Source organism: Bos taurus, chromosome 21 (genome assembly GCF_002263795.3).
Source record: "Bos taurus isolate L1 Dominette 01449 registration number 42190680 breed Hereford chromosome 21, ARS-UCD2.0, whole genome shotgun sequence".
NCBI classification, from domain to species: Eukaryota; Metazoa; Chordata; class Mammalia; order Artiodactyla; family Bovidae; genus Bos; species Bos taurus.
The window spans coordinates 22,591,857-22,610,080 of NC_037348.1; the positions used below are offsets into that span (position 1 = coordinate 22,591,857).

At 47.6% G+C, this 18,224-nt stretch overlaps 1 protein-coding gene across 1 annotated transcript in view; it reads left to right on the plus strand.

The window, feature by feature from the left end:
- Positions 1–7,320, plus strand: part of SLC28A1 (solute carrier family 28 member 1) — an 83,116-nt gene extending 75,796 nt beyond the window's left edge. The window contains exon 18 of the mRNA XM_059879021.1: positions 6,998–7,320. Coding sequence (XP_059735004.1) covers positions 6,998–7,064 — 67 coding nt within the window. The 3' untranslated portion in view covers positions 7,065–7,320. The remainder of the gene's footprint in view (positions 1–6,997) is intronic.
- Positions 7,321–18,224: the final 10,904 nt, after the last annotated feature.

An 18,224-nucleotide genomic window follows, 5' to 3' on the forward strand; every position in this document is an offset into this window, starting at 1 on the left:
TGCAGAGTCAGACACGACTGAGCGACTAATGCTTGCATGAGCATGGCGGGTACATGTATCTTTTCGAGTATAGTTTTGTCTGGGTATACACCCAGGAGTAGAATTGCAGGGTCATATGGTAGCTCTATTTTTAGCGTTTTGTTTTTTTGTTTTACTTCTTTTGAGAGACCGCCACAGTGTTTTCCACAGCAGTTGCACCAATTTGTATCCCCACCAACAATGTAAGAGGGCTCCCTTTTCTCCAGACCCTCTCCAGAATTTGCCGTCTGTAGGCTTTTTAATGATGGCCATTCTGACTGGTGCGTGGTGGTACTTCATTGTAGTTTTGATTTGCGTTTCTCTTAACAGTTAGTGATAGTGGGCGTCTTTTCACTTGCCTGTGGGCCATCTGTATTTATCATTTTAAGTGCAGCTCTGGTGGGGTGGCCTGGTCAGGGAAACTCCTCTTAGTCACATGACTGTGAATGGCTGCATTTGGAGAGCGCAGTAAGAGTGACATCAGAAGCCCTTTCAGGATCCGAGGCTCCCGCCCTTCTCCTGCTGCTCCCTGCATGTGCCTGACCACGAGCAAAGAATTGAAAGGGCTTTGCTCATGGAAAGGTCTGGTTGCCCAGGGCACGGTGAGAGCAGGCCTTTCCCAGGCGTGGCTGGCTGTGGCTGCCCGTGGAGCCGACTGCAGATAGGAGTTGACCACAGCCAGGCTCGGAGCAGTAGAGTGCTGCCCGTGGGGGCACCACAGAGGGACTGTCTTGCTTTTGGAGGGGGCACTGACAACAGCATGCCCTGTAGGGAGGGTCACTGCCACGAGCTTGGGGGGTGGGGCCCAGACAGCTGCCCGTTGTGGGGGTGTGCAGGCCTCACATCTGGGATCAAGGGGCAAATGCAGGGTGGGTAAAGAGCAGGGGGCAGCCTGGAACACCCGAGGCTGTGTGAGGCCACACTCAGTGGGGTCCACTCTGTGCTGGAGACCATTTTCTGCCCCCCTCCCCATTTCGTCCTGGACCAATCCTTGTATAAAGGACAATATAAGTGAATTACTGGGAAAATAATAATAATAAAGGCATCTTTATTATTTGATTCAATGAACATAAGATTACTCTGTCAACTTGCTATGCAGTTTCTGAACATCACTTTCAACATCTATATGTATGTTACTGCAGACTGCAAAGCATATGAGGACCGCAACAGTCCGTGCTGTGAATAACTCCGTCCTATGGCATTTTCTGTTCTTAATGAAAACTCTTCAGAGCCCTGTCTCCTCAGATGATTTGTCCTGCATTTCAGACTCACTAAGGGGAACTGGGGAAAGGCCACGGGACTCTGGTTGGAATCCATGAAATCTGCCTTTCCTATGATAGCGTGCATGTAAAATTGTAAGGACAATAGAATCATTCCAAACGACGTATGCAACCACTCAGGCAGTAAAGCGTTGCTTCCCACCTCTTAAGGGTGGACTGTGCTTAGAGGTGTTCTTCCAAAGGGTACAGTATGGAAGCAGGGGAACAGGAAAGAAACTTGGCCACAGAGAAGCCTGGTAAACACTTCCTTAGCCAGGTCGTCACAGTTAACCTCTTCAGTGGTTCAGTTCAGTTGAGAACACGTACCTTTGATACGTTGTGTCGAGAAGGGCAATTCACCTCTGTGGTACTCCTCCCCAAAGCTCATAACCTCAGTCGCTAGGTGGTGTCCAGTGCTTTGTGACCCCATGAACTGCAGCACGCCAGGCTTCCCTGTCCTTCACTATCATCCTGAGTTTGCCCAAATTCATGTCCATTGGAGTCGGTGATGCCATCCAACCATCTCATCCTCTGTCACCCCCTTCTTTTTGTGTGTGTGTGTCACCCCTTCTTTTGCTTTCAATCTTTCCCAGCATCAGGGTCTTTTCCAATGAGTCAGTCTTTGCATCAGGTGGCCAAATATTAGAGCTTTAGCTTTACCATCATTCCTTCCAATGAATATTCAGGGTTGATTTCCTTTAGGATTGACTGGTTTGATCTTGCTGTCCAAGGGACTCTCAAGAGACTTCTCTAGCACCACAATTTGAAAGCATCAATTCTTCAGCACTCAGCCTTCTTTATGGTCAAGCTTTCATGGTCCAATCCCAGTCTAACCATGAGAAAAACATCAGACAAACTCAAATTGAGACACAGTCTACAGAATATTGATCCTCAATCATCCTCAAGATGGGGGTCAATTAGAAGCAGGGAAGCTCTGAGAAACTGTCACAACCCCAAGAAGCCAAAGCAGACAAGATGACTCAATGTGTATCACAGTGGATTGAATTTTGTCTCCCCCCAAAAGCTATGTTCAAATGCCAGCCCTCACTACCTGTGAATCTGACCTTCGTTGGAAGTAGGATTTTACAGATGTAATTAGGTTAAGGACCTCAAGATGAGATTATCCTGGATTTACAGTGAGCCCTAAATTCAATGACTGGGTGTCTTTATAAGAGAAAGGACAGGGGAGTTTGAAGCACACAGGCCCAGAGATGTACAAAGAAGGTAGTAGAAAGATGGCCACAGAGATCAGCATCGAGCTCCAAGATATAGCCCACCCCAAGCCAAGGAGCACCTGGGGCCCCTGGAAGCTGGAAGAGGCAGGAAGGGTTCTCCCCTAGAGGCTTCGGGGGAGGGTACCCTGCACACTTAGGACTGCTAGCCTCTGGAACTCCAGAGACTACATTTCTGTTGTTTTCAGCCACTAAATTTGTGGTGATTTGTTCCAGAAACCCTAAGAAACTGATCCAGTATCTTGCATGGGATACTGGGATGGAAAAATTCTATTAGGGAAAAACTCATGAAATCCAAATAAAGTGTGGAGTATAAGTTAAAAACATATTAATATTTATCTATCAGTTGTGATAATAGATCATAGTAACTGGGAGAGGAAACTGGGCGGGGGGATCTATAGGATTCATGGGAACTCTATACAGCCTTTCTGTAAATCTAAAACTATTTTAAAATTAAAAAATTTTTAAACTGCATGGGATGGGCTTCCCTGGTGGCTCAGTGGTAAAGAATCCACCTACCAGTGCAAGGAACACGAGTTCGATCCCTGGTCTGGGAAGACCCCACATGCCACAGAGCAACTAAGCCCATGTGCCACAAATACCAAGCCAGAACTCTAGAGCCTGGAAGTCGCAGCTACTGAAGCCCCCTCATCCTAGACCCCGTGCTCTGCAATAAGAGCAGCCCCCACAATGAGAAACCCTCACAACTAGAGAGTAGCCCCCTCTTGCTGCAGCTAGAGAAAAGGCCACGGAGCAATGAATACCCAGCACAGCCAAATAAATAATTGCATGGGAAAAACCCTGCTTGGACACAGAGTTTTTGTAACTTGTAATTCAGCCCAGGGGTAGCTCTGTCCTAGACAATACTTGTTCCAGCCGGCAGAGCATCAAGGTCTGTGAGTCAATCAATGAGCCCCATTTACTCTTTTTCCATTGATTCATTCTGCTCTCACTTCATGGTCCTGCTCTCACCTCTGTTGACCCCTCACTTTAATTCAAGCGCGTGCTTTCGGCTGAATATGAATTAGTCCTGGCCTCTTTACAACCACATGGAGAACATCATCTGCTTGAAATTACTAATGACTCAGAATTGGTGAGCCCTGAGTTTGGACAGGACTGTTTGTATCATTTTGAGGCTGTCTGCCCCTCCCAACTTTTCTGAGAATTTTTATACCCACAGCGTGGATGGTCTCTGTCATCAGAGAGATTTTACGTTTGAATCATGAGACTCCACCCCTATGAACATTGTAGATTGAATCAGGACTGAACACCTGACTCAAGAGAAGCAAGCCTACGGTCATGTCAGTGGTCTCTCAGATTTTCAGGAAAGATCAAACTAAAGAAAAAAAAAAAAAAACGAAAAAGAAAGAAACACAGCTCAGAGCTGAGTCATCACAGTGGACCTGGCTTGGAGCTGATTTCATCTCCACCCTTCCTGCAGCCTCGTTGCTCAATTTTTCCTTGGATTCAATGAGAGCTGAATTCTTTCCCAAATCCCCTATAACCTGAGCTAATCAAGAAGGTTCCGTTTACTTTTCAATCAAGAGGATGCCGCCTCGGAGTACCACATTGTTCAGCTCCTCATTCCGCTTGAAATCAAGTGTTCATCGTCATCTTCTTGCATACCATCCAAACAAGAATCTCACTACTTCTCCAGGCAACTCGTCTCATATTGGACAACTCCACTTCTTTGAAGGTTCGTTTTGATTCTGCATCAAAAAGTTTTGCCATTCTGGGCTACTCTAAGTAGCCCAGAATAAACAAGTCCAATCATGTGTGTGTCTTTATTGTTCTTCCCCCCACCCAAAACCAAAGTAATACTTGCTCATTGGTTTTTAAAAAATCACATTTTATAGAAACCTTATGGAAATGTTCTACTCTCCACAAAATAGCCCTCCAGCTGTTCAAAGATGGCAACCATCCAGTCTTCTGTTCTGAACTGGGAACCTTGAGTTCTTTCAGTTGTTACTCACATAGGAATATAATAGTTTCAGAAGTTGCCCCAGACTTGATTCACAGTTGTTCTTCCCTGATGTACAGACAGTTCATGAGTCATGAGCAAGTTCAAGATTGAAGCCAGAAAACAGGGTGGTAAATAAGATCTTACGGGTGTAACCAAGATGATGTGTTGGGGCAAAAGAGTGAATTTAGCCTTGGGAGGGTGTTTGAAAGAGGCAGACCTCTTAGGATGGAGGAGTGTTAAGAAGCTACATGCCTGCTTCAGAAATCCTCAAAGCTGGAAGCTTGTGTGTTGAGAGTAAAATGCCAGGAGGAATTGTCATGGAGGGAGAGAATGGAAGGAAGTCCTGACCCAAATCACAAAGGGGACCAGAGCTAGGATATGAGTGGAGTGGATGGGACCTTCTCCACTGGGACATCTATTAGGATTCCTACCTACCCTCCATCCAGGGTACAAGTTCCTAACTTGCCTGGGGAGTGATTTCCGTTCCAGAGGGGGAAGGGAGTTGCTGTTTTGGACCAAGTTCTGACAAAGACATGGAATGGTAACATGGGAGTAACTGCCCACAGAGACTTTGTGAGTGGAAGTGAAGGAGAAGCTGGCATAGCCAGGCACAGATTCCACACTTGAAAATACAGCCATTCAGGAAGAAGTCAAAATGGAACTCTAGTTCTGCTATGGTAAAATATCCCAATGAGAAAAGGAAGGCAGAGAGGACAAAAGAAATCAGCATGGTTATAAATGAATATTTGGGCAAACTGCGGGAGATGGTGACGGACAGGGCGGCCTGGCATGCTGCAGTCCATGGGGTCGCAAAAGTCAGGCAATGCTTGGGGACTGAACAACAACAGCAAATGAATATCAGGAACCTGGCTTACAAGAATTTCAAAATAATGGTCACCAAAATCTGACCCAGTGTAGGAAAGATGGCCTACCTGCAGTCTGTAGCTTGCTGACCACTGCCTTAGATAAAGGGACATATCTTCCATGTCCCTGAAACATTTCACAATGTTGCTCCAAGCCTGCTGGAGCACGGATTCGAAGGTGAGCCCCCTTAGGTCGTGGAGACAAAAGCAACAAGCCACGGATGGGACAGCCACAAATTAGAAGGAACCTGAGCTCCAGAGGTCTTTGTAGAGCAAGATTGCCATTACAGTGCAAACTTTATGTGAGTGAAGAAGAATATGTATCTTGTACATGTCTTATTTGGGATCTGTCCTACACACCCTGCCACTGGACAAGCAGAGGAAGATAGAATGAAAGAGCAGCTTTGCCTTTTCCCTGTGGGGTTCTTGATGAACAAATGGGAAACAAGACCAAATGGGAGGAACTTCCCTGGTGGTCCAATGGGCTTCCACTGGGGGAAAAAGTTCAACCCCTGGTCTGGGAACTAAGATCCTGCATGAAAAAGTAAAAAAAACAAACAAACAAAAAACAAACTGGGAAACAAGTGAGAACCAGCCTCACCCCTTGACAGCGGGTTCTCTGTCTCTCCGCAGCCTGGGGCTGGTGGAGTCCACTGGAGCCTGAAAAATGACCACTCCATCTGATAAAGTCCAAGTCTGAAATGTGCCACTCATTGGCCACCAAGGCCTAAAAGAAGAAAGTCAGAGTCTTGAAACTCATGGGAGAGGAAGTGGAGAGAGAGCCACGGGGCCAAACTGCAAAGGTTTCCAATTCAGCTTTTTGACAGGAGACCACCAGAGAGAAAGGAATGAAGAAGGGTCATGGCAGGGTTGTACCAACTCTATGCCTTAGGCTCGGGAAAGCAGGCAGAGCGAAAGAGGCCAGTCAGCTGTGCGGAGCCGGTGAACCTACAGTGACCCGGCTCACTAGTGAACGTGGCCTGGTCCATAAAGCAGACTCAAGCCTATGGGGCCTGTGTTTTTCCTCTTGGAGAGCAGCAGGATGGAGCTGGAAGAGCATTCCTCCCCGCAGCTCCCCTCCTGCCCACCAAGTGTCTCACATCGTGTATAGAGCTTAAAGGCCTTCCCAGATGGTGCTAGTGGTAAAGAACCCACCTGCCAATGCAGGAGACAGAAGAGACATGGGTTCAATCTCTGATTCGGGAAGATCCGCTGGAGGAGGGCATGACAACCCGCTCCGATATTCTTGCCTGGAGAATCCCATAGACAGAGAAGCCCAGTGGGCTACAGCCCATGGGGTCACAAAGAATCAGACATGACTGAAGCAACTTAACACACATAGAGTTTAAAAGAACAAGGAAGGGACTTCTCTGGTGGTCCAGTGGTTAAGAAGTTCACCTTCTACTACAGGAGGTGCTAGTTCCATCCCTGTTCAGGGAACTAAGATCTTACAGGCTGCCCAGTGCAGCCAAAAAAAAATTTTTTTTTTAATAAAAATGAAAGAAAAAGGAAAAGGTAACCTCACGAGGACTGTTTGGAACAGAGTTCAAATTCTCCTATAAGTTTATGTGCTATTTGACTTCTCTCCAAACAGTCACTTTCCATATCTTTTCAAGATGGGGCTCATTTTTCTTTTCCTCTTTTTTTTTTTTTTCTTTTCAGCTTGCAGGATCTTCCTTCCCCAACCAGGGATCAGACCTGGCCTGGCAGTGATAGCACCAAGTCCTAACCACCGGTTCACCAAGGAATTCCCAAGATGGGACTCATTTTTCACATAGGTGAAGTAAGATAAGCAATTGGAGAAGGAGATGGCAACCCACTCCAATATTCTTGCCTGGGAAATCCCATGGACAGAGGAGCCTCGTGGGTTACAGTCCATGGAGCTACAGAGGGTTGTACATGACTGAGCGATGGAGCAGACACAAGATAGGCAATAAACAGAGCTTATGTGTCTGATTCTTTGTGACCCCATGGACTGTAGCCCGCCCAGCTCCTCTGTCCATGGGATTTCCCAGGCAAGAATACTGGAGTGGGTAGCTATCCCTTTCCAGGGGATCTTCCCCATCCAGCGATGGAGTCTTGGTCACCTGCTTTGCAGGTGGATTCTTTACCATCTGAGCTGCCAGGGAAGGCTTTTGAAGCCACTACTAACAGCCCATCTACTACATGTGGGCTGTTTCTGCTATTCAATGCCAGGTGTCAAAGGACAAATTTTGCTTTCCCAAGCAAAATTTTTGCTTTCCTTTCCAAGAAAAAAAAGATAAATTATTTAGGGATGAGATGGGACACTTGCCTTGTGAACTAAAGATTGCTTTTATCTCCTGAAACTTGGTTTCTCAGTAAGACTGTTTTCTACTTTTAGAGGCATTGCTTGTTTATATTCTAACCAATCTATTTTTTTCAAAGTCAATGCCTCCATTAGAGGAGAAATGAACTGTATCAAAGTACACAACTTTCAAAGGATCTTTTCTTCCACAGTGACCCAGGGATAAGTATCTCTAATCTCCTTTGTTGGGACCTGGGACAAGCTGGGTTTTGCAGCGTCAGCTGTTCTGAGCCAGAATATGGCCAAATACTGGAGGCTGGGTCCAGGGTCATCTTGGTAAGAACAGAACCCCAGGTGAGAGAATTTGGTGCCTGGTAGGGAAAAGGAGGTGATATCTGAAACGTTTCATCATTCAATGAATCCATGTAATCTACGTAAGCTGGAATGAATTCTAGGAAGCTCAAGTCAGCAGCTTTCAACAGCCCGGTGGGTTTTATCCCTTACGAGGTGTGTCACAGTCATTTACTGTTGTTCAGTCGCTGAGTCGTGTTCGATGCTTTGCAACCCCGTGGACTGCAGCACACCAGGTTTCCTTGTCCTTCACTATCTCCCAGAGTTTGTTTGAACTCAAGTCCATTGAGTCGATGATGCCATCCAATGATCTCATCCTCTGCCGCCCCCTTCTCCTCCTGCCCTCAGTCTTTCCCAGCATCAGGGTGTTTTCCAATGAGTTGGCTCTTTGTATCAGGTAACCAAAGTATTGGAGCTTCAGTTTCAGCATCAGTCCTTCCAGTGAATATTCAGGGTTGATTTCCTTTAGGATTGATTGGTTTTATCTCCTTGCCATCCAAAGGACTCTCAAAGAGTCTTCTCCAGACTAGTCATTTATTGGTTTTCTTATAATAGTGAAAGTACTGGAGTTTATGAACAATTTACCTTTTTAATAAAATATATAAGTCAGAGCAGTATTTTACTCAGAGTTCATTTGATTGCAAGCCACGGAAAACAAACAGTTCCAGAGAAAAGGGGAGGATTGACTCTCACCAGGTAGTTGCAGGAGGACAGCCCCAGGCAGCGGGACCCAGGGATGGTCCAGGACTCTCTGTGCCTCTCGGCCCCTGCTCTTCATTGTGCTTGTGTCTTCCCATGTACATGGTGACTTCCTGCTGTGGAACTGGCTTTCTCCTTAAGACTGGGATCCTGGCCATCGGAAAATCATGAATTCACATGGAAGCTTACTTCCCCGCCCCCGACAGCTCGTTGGGGGAATAAAAAGAGGGCAAATCTCCAGGAGTGTGATTGATCCTCTGGGGTCATGTGCCTTCCTCCAGGCCAGTCACTAAGGGTTGGAAGGTGGGATGTGATCATTGGTCCAGTCTGGCGCTTTTCCCTACTCCCCAATCTATCACTGTGACCAGAAGGCAGAAGATGGCAGCTTCTGTTCGGACAGCATGGTTGGAGGCAGGGGGTTGAACAATTCCCCCAAAGAATGAGGGGTGTTGTCCCCTGAAGAAAGGCAGCTATTCTTTCCACATATCTGTAAAGACGTGCAATGCTAGCACATCTTTAAAAAGTCTGAGAGGACTTCCCTGGTGGCCCAGTGGTGAAGAATCTGCTGCCAGTGCAGGGGGCATGGGTTTGATCCTGGCTCCAGGAAGTTCCTACGTGCCAAGGGGCAACTAAGCCTACATGCCACAACTATGAGCCCGCGTGCCCTAGATCCCACAATGAGAAGCCGGCCCACCACAATGAGAGAGTGGCCCCTGCCTGCTGCAACTAGAGAAAGCCTCATGCAGCAGTGAAGACCCAGTGCAGCCATAAATCACTAAATGAAACATTTAAAAATGTCTGAGATAATAGAACTAATGGAAATTTTGAAATAACTTGGATAAAGGGGATTATCATTTTCTGAATGTTTATTATGAGACAAATTATTTGCATATGCCATCCTGTATAGTTCTAAAAACAAAAACCCTAAAACTCTGTGAAGCAGATATTGTTTACCCTCATTTTACCAGCAAGGAAACTGAGCCCAGAGGAGTGGCTTGCTCCAAGACACACTGCTCCACGGCTGAGCCAGTCTTTGAACTCAGTTCTGTTTGAGTTTAACCCCAGACTCTTAACCATCATAATACTGTGGCTTCCACATGAATCTACCCAATGAACCGATACATGTGTAAAAACATTAATATCTTATTCTTGTTCTGATTAATAGTATTGGACTTCTGTGGCAGTTTAAAAACGTGGCTGCGAACTCCTTTTGAGAAGCCAGTCCATGTCCCCCTGCAGGCTTGTGACCACTTTGATCAGTAGAGTCTGGGGGAGACGATGCTATAGGACTTCTGAGGCTGGAGTAGGAATCAAAGATGCCTGGTCTCAGAGTGTGTGAAATAAGGGGAAGATGAAATTGAGGACTGCTGCTGCTAAGTCATTTCAGTCGTGTTCGACTCAGTGCGACCCCATAGACGGCAGCCCACCAGGCTCCCCCGTCCCTGGGATTCTCCAAGCAAGAACACTGGAGTGCCCAGAACAAACCAAGTAGCAAAGTAGTGGTTTTTCCCAATAGGGAAACTGTTGCAAAAATTCTTGGCTCCAGGCTGCATCTCCCTTCCTCCACCAGGTGGCGCAGATGCACCGGCCGCTCCCTCCTCGGCCGGTACCCACAGCGCGGTGAAAGAACCGGTGGGTTCTGCGATACTGTGGATGACTCCTCCCGCGCCTGGATCCTTGGTTCCAAAACTGCAGAGAGCAGAACCCCAGGAGGACCTGGGTAAGGCCGCTGCTGGAGTGGGAGAAGGCAGAGCGGCTTCCTTGGTGGCTCAGACAGTATAGCGTCTGCCTGCAGTAGCGTCTGCCCGCATTGCGGGAAACCCGGGTTCGATCCCTGGTTTGGGAAGATATCCTAGAGAAGGAAATGGCAACCCATTCCAGTACTCTTGCCTGGAAAATTCCATGGACGGAGGAGCCTGGTAGGCTACGGTCCATGGGGTCACAAAGAGTCGGATACGACTGAGCGACTTCACTTTCAGAGCCTCCCAAAGAAGGTAGACCTGAAAACAAAATTTTCCTGGCGGGATCCACCATCCCACTACAGGAGGGATCAGTCTCCTCAATGGGAGCCCCTTCAAATGGCTCAGTTTCCCCTGTTAATAGGATTTCATCAAGGGACATCGTCCCCAGCCCTCCTGATGAAAAGTCAGAGAACCCTGGCTTTCCTGCCTCCTTTCCTCACTTCTTTTCATTCCATCCAAACCAGAGTACCCCATACACATGATCTAACAAGTCTAACAGTACCAGCAAAAGAGTACATCTCCTGCCTGTATACGTCAGTTATTTTCTTGTCTTTCTGATTTCGGTGGAGAATGCAAACACAGGAGATAAAGTTTTTCTGAGGCATTGCATACCTGAAAAATGTCTCTATTCTATCATTACATTAGGTTACTAGTTGACAGGGTATAGATTTAAGTTTGGGAATCGTTTTCTCTTACAGCTTTGAAGACTTTATCTGGCTGTGTTCTGGCTGAGAAAGCTGATCCCATTTATTCTCATTTTTGATCACTTGTATATTAATGGCTTTTTCCTTTCTAGAAGCTTTTAGAATAATTTCCTTATCCTTGGTATTCTAGCATCATAATGGATCTTTTTCCATTCTTTGTGCTGGGAATTAGGTGGGTCTTTTTTTTTTTTAATTGATATATGATTGACTTTTAATATTATATAAGTCACAGTGTATAATATAGTGATTCACAATTTTTAAAGGCTATACTCTATGCTCCATTTATAGTTATTATAAAATGCTATATTTACTATGCTATACAATACATCCTTGTGGCTTATTTTATTTTTGGTTATGCTGGGTCTTAATTGCCGTGCGGGTTCTTCTCTAGTTGTGGCGAGTGGGGGCTACTTTTTAACTGCAGTGCATAGACTTCTCATTGCGGTGGCTTCTCTTGTTGCTGAGCACAGACTCTAGGGCATGGGTTCAGTAGTTGTGGGGCATGGCATTAGTTGCTCCAAGGCATGTGGGATCTTCCAGATCAGGGATGAATCTGTGTCTCCTGCATTGGCAGGCGGACTCTTTATCGCTGGAAGCCCCTTATAGCTTATTTTATACCTAGTATTTCTACCTCTCATTCCCCTTTCCCCTCTCCACTGGTAACCACTAGTTTGTTCTGTGTATCTGTTAGTCTGCCTTTTTTTTGTTGTTGTTATATTCACTAGTTTGCTTTGTTTTTTAGATTCCACATATAAGTGAAATCGTATAATATTTGTCATTCTCTGACTTATTTCACTCAGCATAATGCCCTCCAAGTCCGTCCATTTTGCTGCAAATGGAAAAATCGCATTCTTGTTGATGGCCGAGTAGTATTCCACTGTATACATACATATACCACCCTTTCTTTATCCATTCATCTATTGATATGGTCGTTTCCATATCTTGGCAATTGTAAATAATGCTGCTGTGAACATTGAGGGTGCATGCAGCTTTCCAGGGTGGCCTTTTCAGTCTGTGAATTTGTGTCACTGAACTCTGGGAAGTTTTTTAATCATAGAATTCTCTAGGCAAGAATACTGGAGTGGGTAGCCATTCCCTTCTCCAGGGATTCCTTTCGTTATGATTCCTCTATTATTTCTTTTTGGAACTATTATTTGACTGTTGCACTTTCTGGATTTATCTTCTACTTTACTTCTGTGGTCTCTTTGTGATTTTTGTTTGCTTTCTTGGAATTGTCCCTTAAGCTTATCTTCCAACTTCTCTCTCAATATTTTTCCTGCTGCCATAATTTTAATTTTCAAATGCTTCTTATGATTAAGTTTTATTTGTTTTTAGCATCTTTTTTCTGTTTCATGGATGTAATACCATCCCCTACTGTCTGAGGATGTTAATCATTTTAAGGCATTTTTCTCTGTCCATCTGTGTTGTCTCTGAGCTCTCCACTCCTTTTTTTCTTTACTTCTGTCTTCTATATTGAATGCTTTCTTCAGATGTCTGGTGATCTGTTGTTTTTCATCTTATGTTTCTTTTCTTTTCTTTTTTCCTTTCTTTGCCGTGCTATGCAGCTTGCAGGATCTTGGTTCCCCAACCGGGGATCAAACCCATGCCTTCTGCAGTGGAAGTGCAGAGTCCTAACAGTACTTATGTGTCAGTACTTAGAGATCACTGTCCTGGGGTCCTTGTGTTTCTCTAGGGAAGAATGTTCCAGTGTCCTGCCTGAGGTGTACCCATCGGGCAGAGAGAATTCTGAGAATGGGGTGGCAGAAATCGGGAGGACTTAATCTCTCACTTAATCCCTGTTTTAAAATACAGAGCCTTGGGGTTTCCCTGGCAGTCCAGTGGCTAAGACCACACTTTCCAAGGCAGGGGGTGCAGGTTCCCTGGTCAGGAGCTAAGATCCCACATGCCTTGTGGCCAAAAAGCCGAAACATGAAACAGAAGCGCTATTGTAGCAAATTCAGTGAAGACTTTAAAAATGGCCCACATTAAAAAAAAATCCTTTAAATAAATAAAGTAAAACACAGAGCCGCATCCCTTCCACTGTGCCTGTTTCCCCGATTCAACCTCTGCTCAGAATAAAAGCCCAGCTTCCTGTGTGGGTGTCAGAGGCTGGGGCATGCTTGGGGCTGCGTGGAGCAGGCCAGTGGGTTGGGGACTCCACTTCCAACCCTGCCTTCGGCCCCACCTCCATTCCTACCTTCTGCCGGAACAGGTGCCTCCGAGTCCTCGTGGTCCTGCCTTCTTGGCTCTGCCACCTCCTTCCACTGCTTCTCATCTTCCAAAACGTCAACCCCTCTTCCCCTTGTTGTTGCTGCTCCCATCCTCTTTGTCCTTCCTATTTCATCAGTATCTTGTTTCTCTCCTGTCTTTTTCGTGGGGCTTTGAGAACAAACAGCTGAATGCATGTGCTCCATCATCCACGTTTAGCTGGCAGACCGGCGTCTGCCGTGCAGGAGCAGAAGGGCAGGGTGAAGTGAGAGGGTGGGCTCCAGAGCCAGGTGCGCCTATGGCTGAGCTGCGGCTTCACGCCTCCATACCCCTGTGTGACCTTGGGCAAGATGATCAGCCTCTGGATTGCTTATCAGTAAAATGAGCCGAAAATGACCTGTTAACTCACAGAGGTGTTGTGAGCACTAACTCTGATGAGGCCGGATTTTCACCCCAGGCCTGCTGGAGTGCAAGGCCGCACTCTGAGCCATCACACCGGCCTGCTTCCCTAGAGAATGGTGCAAGTCAGAGAGGGGCTTCTTGGCCAGCCAGGGCTCTGGGGTGAAAACACATGGAACAGAACAACCCCCAAGCTGACTTAACAGTTAGTGAGATAAAAATATACATTTTTAAAAATTGTGAATGGCCTGTATAAGAGGAAAAGTTCTTTAACAAATTGAAATGACAAAATTATTCTATTATCACTCCAAATTGCATGTTTGTTAGAGAGTTCACAGCAATGCCAAATCCCATATAAACCTTGTGTTCACATTATGTACTTGTCATGGTGACAACTATTGGGTTAAAAATGTATTTGGTTAGCATTTTTTTTTAAAAGATATATTGATTTATTTTATTTTTTTGGCTGTGGTAGGCCTTCGTTGCTGACAAGGGCTTTCTCTAGTCGCAGCTGCCGGGGCTGCCCTCCAGTTGCGGTGCGCTGGCTTCTCACTGCAGTGGTTTCTCTTGCGGTGGAGCAGGGGCTCTAGGCACCCGGCTTCCGTAGTTGCAACATGTGGGCTAAACAGTTGCAGCAAATGGGGGCTCTGGAGCGCAGGCTTAGTAGTTGTGCTGCACAGGCTTACTCGCTTCAAGGCACGAGGATAGTTGAGTGGCTGATTCCAAAGACTGCGACTGGAAGAAAGGGAGGAGGGTCCCTTGGTGGAGGAACAGCAAGGGGCGTCCCTGGGTTTGTTTCATCCAAACCCTGTTGAAGCAAGAGATGGATTCTCGGGACTGCGGAGTGTGCTACCTGAGACCCAGTGTCTTACCAGTTCAGCGGTATAGTGACTTTGAGTCAGATTTAAATTGAATTAGGAAAAAAAAAAAAAAGAAATAGGCCAGACCACTGCAGGTTTGCAGTCCCTAAGCCTGGTGCTTGCTCTCACGCCCACCAGCAAGCATGTGGCTCCCTTGTGGCCCTCCCTGCAGGAGTAGATGCCCACTGATTGTGTGCTCCTGAGCAGGGCCCCTCAAAGCCTCCATCCTGAGGTCCCACTAGAATGGCCTGTCAAAACACCTCCTGACCAGAGGGACGGGGGCAAGCAGGGCCCAGCTCTGGAAGCAGGGGAGAGGCCACCGCACCCAGTGGTGGGCAGGGGGTGGGACGCCCATCACCCCATGAGTGGCAGCGGGCAGGGCTGGTTCATCTTCAACACTGGCCTGGCCTGGATACCTTCCTGGGGGTCCTGGTACATCTCATCTTCTACCATCTGCCACTGCCCACCAGGCCAGTTCATGACGGCACTGACTCAGGACACGCCGTGGACGACAGCTGAGCGGTACACAGGTACCTGGGTGGCTAAGAGGCAGGAGGTCCAGGCGTCCTTTCAGGCAGTGTCAGCTCCTCATCGTGGCTCATGAAGACTGTCGTGATCCACCTCCTGATGACCCCCCATCATTCCATCTCTAGCCACTTCCCAGCACAGCTTCATATGACGCAGCCATGAAAAGGAGTGAAGCTCTGACACAGGCTACAATGTGGATGCCCCTTGAACACGATGCTCAGTGAGAAGGACGCACTGTCTTAGTCTGCCTGGGCTGCCATGGCTAAATAGAAGGCTGGGGGCTTCAGCAACAGGAACGCATTCCCTACAGCTCTGGAGCCCAGACGTCTGAGATCAGGGCGTCAGGATGGTGAGGTTCTGGTGAAGCTCTCTTATTGGTGTGGGCCGGGGTCTTCACTGCGTCCTCACGTGGAGGAAGGGCTGAGGAGGCCTCTTGGGGGTCTGTTTCATAAGAGCACTAATCCCATTCATGGGGTCTCTACTGTCATGACCTCATCACCTCCTCAAGGCCCCCCTCCTCACACCATCACCGTGGGGGTTAGGTTTCAACCTGTGAATTTTCAGGGAGGACACCAACATCCAGCCCAGAATAATCACAACCTATATGGTTCCATTTACAAGAAACATCCAGAACAGGCAAATCCAGAGACAGGAAGTTGGTGAGTGGTGCCAGGCGCTGGGGGAGGGGAAGGGCAAGGGCAGTGGGAGGACCTGAGTAAACCCTGCACTTTAGGATGCTCAGGAGTAAGCCAGTCCTGACTCCACAACTGTTGGAACTGTGTCTTTGACTTGCTCTGTTACTTTTGTTACTATAATCACACTTAAGGGCCGGCCTGCCTGGGAGAATCCTGCCTCTCTGCCTGGCTGCTAAACTGAAGTGCCTTTGTTCAGAACCCTGTCTGCCTGTAGATGGCAGGAAGGGAGAAATTAACACATCCCCTGCCTGAGGCTTGCCTTTCTACCAGATATTTGCAAGATTAATGGCCTTTTTAGTTTGTTTCTTCACCTCCTCCTTCTCTAATTTGTAAAAGAACCTGGCATCCAGACCCGGACAAGATGCTTATTTGGAGACATTAATTGGCCATCTTCTTGGTCAGCCGGCCCTTAGGATACAGTTGTATTCCTTGCCTCAACACCCCGTGTCATGGAGGGAGCATAGCAAGCTTGGACTTCTGCGTGTCCACACCTGAGGGACCCCTGACCCTGCTCCTGACCTCTGTCCTTGGCTGATTTTAATCTGCATCCTAAGCAGCTCTGTGCCAGCTGCAAAGAGAGGGAGCCTGTTCACACGCCCCTCCCAGGGCAGGCAGGGGGCCCTTCCCAGGGCAGGCAGGGGGCCCCTCCCAGGGCAGGCAGGGGGCCCCTCCCAGGGCAGGCAGGGGGCCCCTCTGCTAACGTGGGCAGAGCCCTCCCAGGGCAGGGGGCCTGTCTGGGCAGGGCTCAGCACACAGGAACTGTGCAGAGCACACTTGCAGAGCACCTCCCAGCCCTCTTCCTGAGGTCAGGAAGAGCTGGCTCTGAGCACCTCAGAGCAGGACCTGGACTAAAACAGCTAGCTGCTCCTGGGCAGGTCAGTAACCCTGGACTTCACTCTGTGCGCCCTCCTTCCAGCGGGTCTTCAGAGGCTTCCACTGCACCCTGTCTGCACCTACCACCCCTCTTCTCCCTGACTCCTGGGTTCCTCTCCTTAGGAGAAGGTCTTGAAATTTTCTCCCACTCCTGGGCTAGATACAATGATTAGAAATTAAGTCAGAACTGCAGCCCCATGTCTATCCCAACCCTCAGACCCACACTTGTTCCTTGCACCTGGCCAGCACGACAAGGCCCATTTTCTGCAACTGTGAGCCCCTGATGGGTGAGGATTGGCTGCCCTGGATGAGTCTGCCAGCCCTTCCCAGCAGCGCCTGGGTTGAGGTCTTTATAAACAAGTCCCCTCCAGGCAGCAGGGCTTCCCTGGTGGCTCCGGTGGTAAATGAATCTACCTGCAATGCAGGAGACGCAGGCTCGACCCCTGGGTCAGGAAGATCCCCTGGAGAAGGGAATGGCAATCTACTCAGTATTCTTGCCTGAGAAATCGCATGGACAGAGGAGCCTGGTAGGCTATAGTCCATGGGGTCACAAGAGTCAGACACGACTTGGTGACTATACCACCACCACCACCCCCTCCAGGCAGCAAGAGTGCCTGCGGCTGCACCTGACTCCCTCTTCTCTGCCCCTTAGGAGCATCACTGGGCTGGTGACAAGTGGTGAAGGGCCACACCTTGTGGGCTGATTTCTTATTTTTGGTTTATTTTTCATTGTTCTAAGAGGTAGATCCCAAAAGAGCTTGCTTCAATGAATGTCATAGCTTCTCCTGCCTGTATTTTTTCCTCAAGAATTTCATAGTATCCAACCTTACATTTAGATCTTTATCTTCCCTTCTCCAGGAAATCTTCCCGACCCAAGGATCCAAACCTGAGTCTGTTGCATTGGCAGGCAGGTTCTTCACCACTGAGCCATACTAAGGTGGGGTCTTTATCTGTTGTTCAGTCGCTCAGTCATGTCTGACTCTTTGCCGTCCCATGGACTGCAGCATGTCAGGCTTCTCTGTCGTTCACCATCTCCCAGAGTTGCTCAAACTCATGTCCATTGAGTCGGTGATGCTGACCAACCTTCTCATCCTCTGTTGTCCCCTTCTCCTCTGCCTTCAATCTTTCCTAGCATCAAGGTCTTTTCCAATGAGTCAGCTCTTTGCATTGGGTAGCCAAAGTATTAGAGCCTCAGCTTCAGCATCAGTCTTCCAGTGAATATTCAGGGTTGATTTCCTTTAGGATTGACTGCTTTGCTCTCCTTGCAGTCCCAGGGACTCTCAAGAGTCTTCTGCAGCACCACAGTTCAAAGGCATCAATTCTTCAGTGCTCAGCCTTTTTTATTGTCCAGCTCTCACATCTGTACATGACTACTGGAAAACCCATAGCTTTGACTAGGTGGACCTTTGTAGGCATAGTAATGTCTCTGTTTTTTAATATGCTGTCTAGGTTTGTCATTGCTTTTCTTCCAAGGAGCAAGCGTCTTAATTTTATGACTGCAGTCACCATCCACAGTGATTTTGGAGCCCCAAGAAAATAAAGTCTGTCACTGTTTCCATTGTTT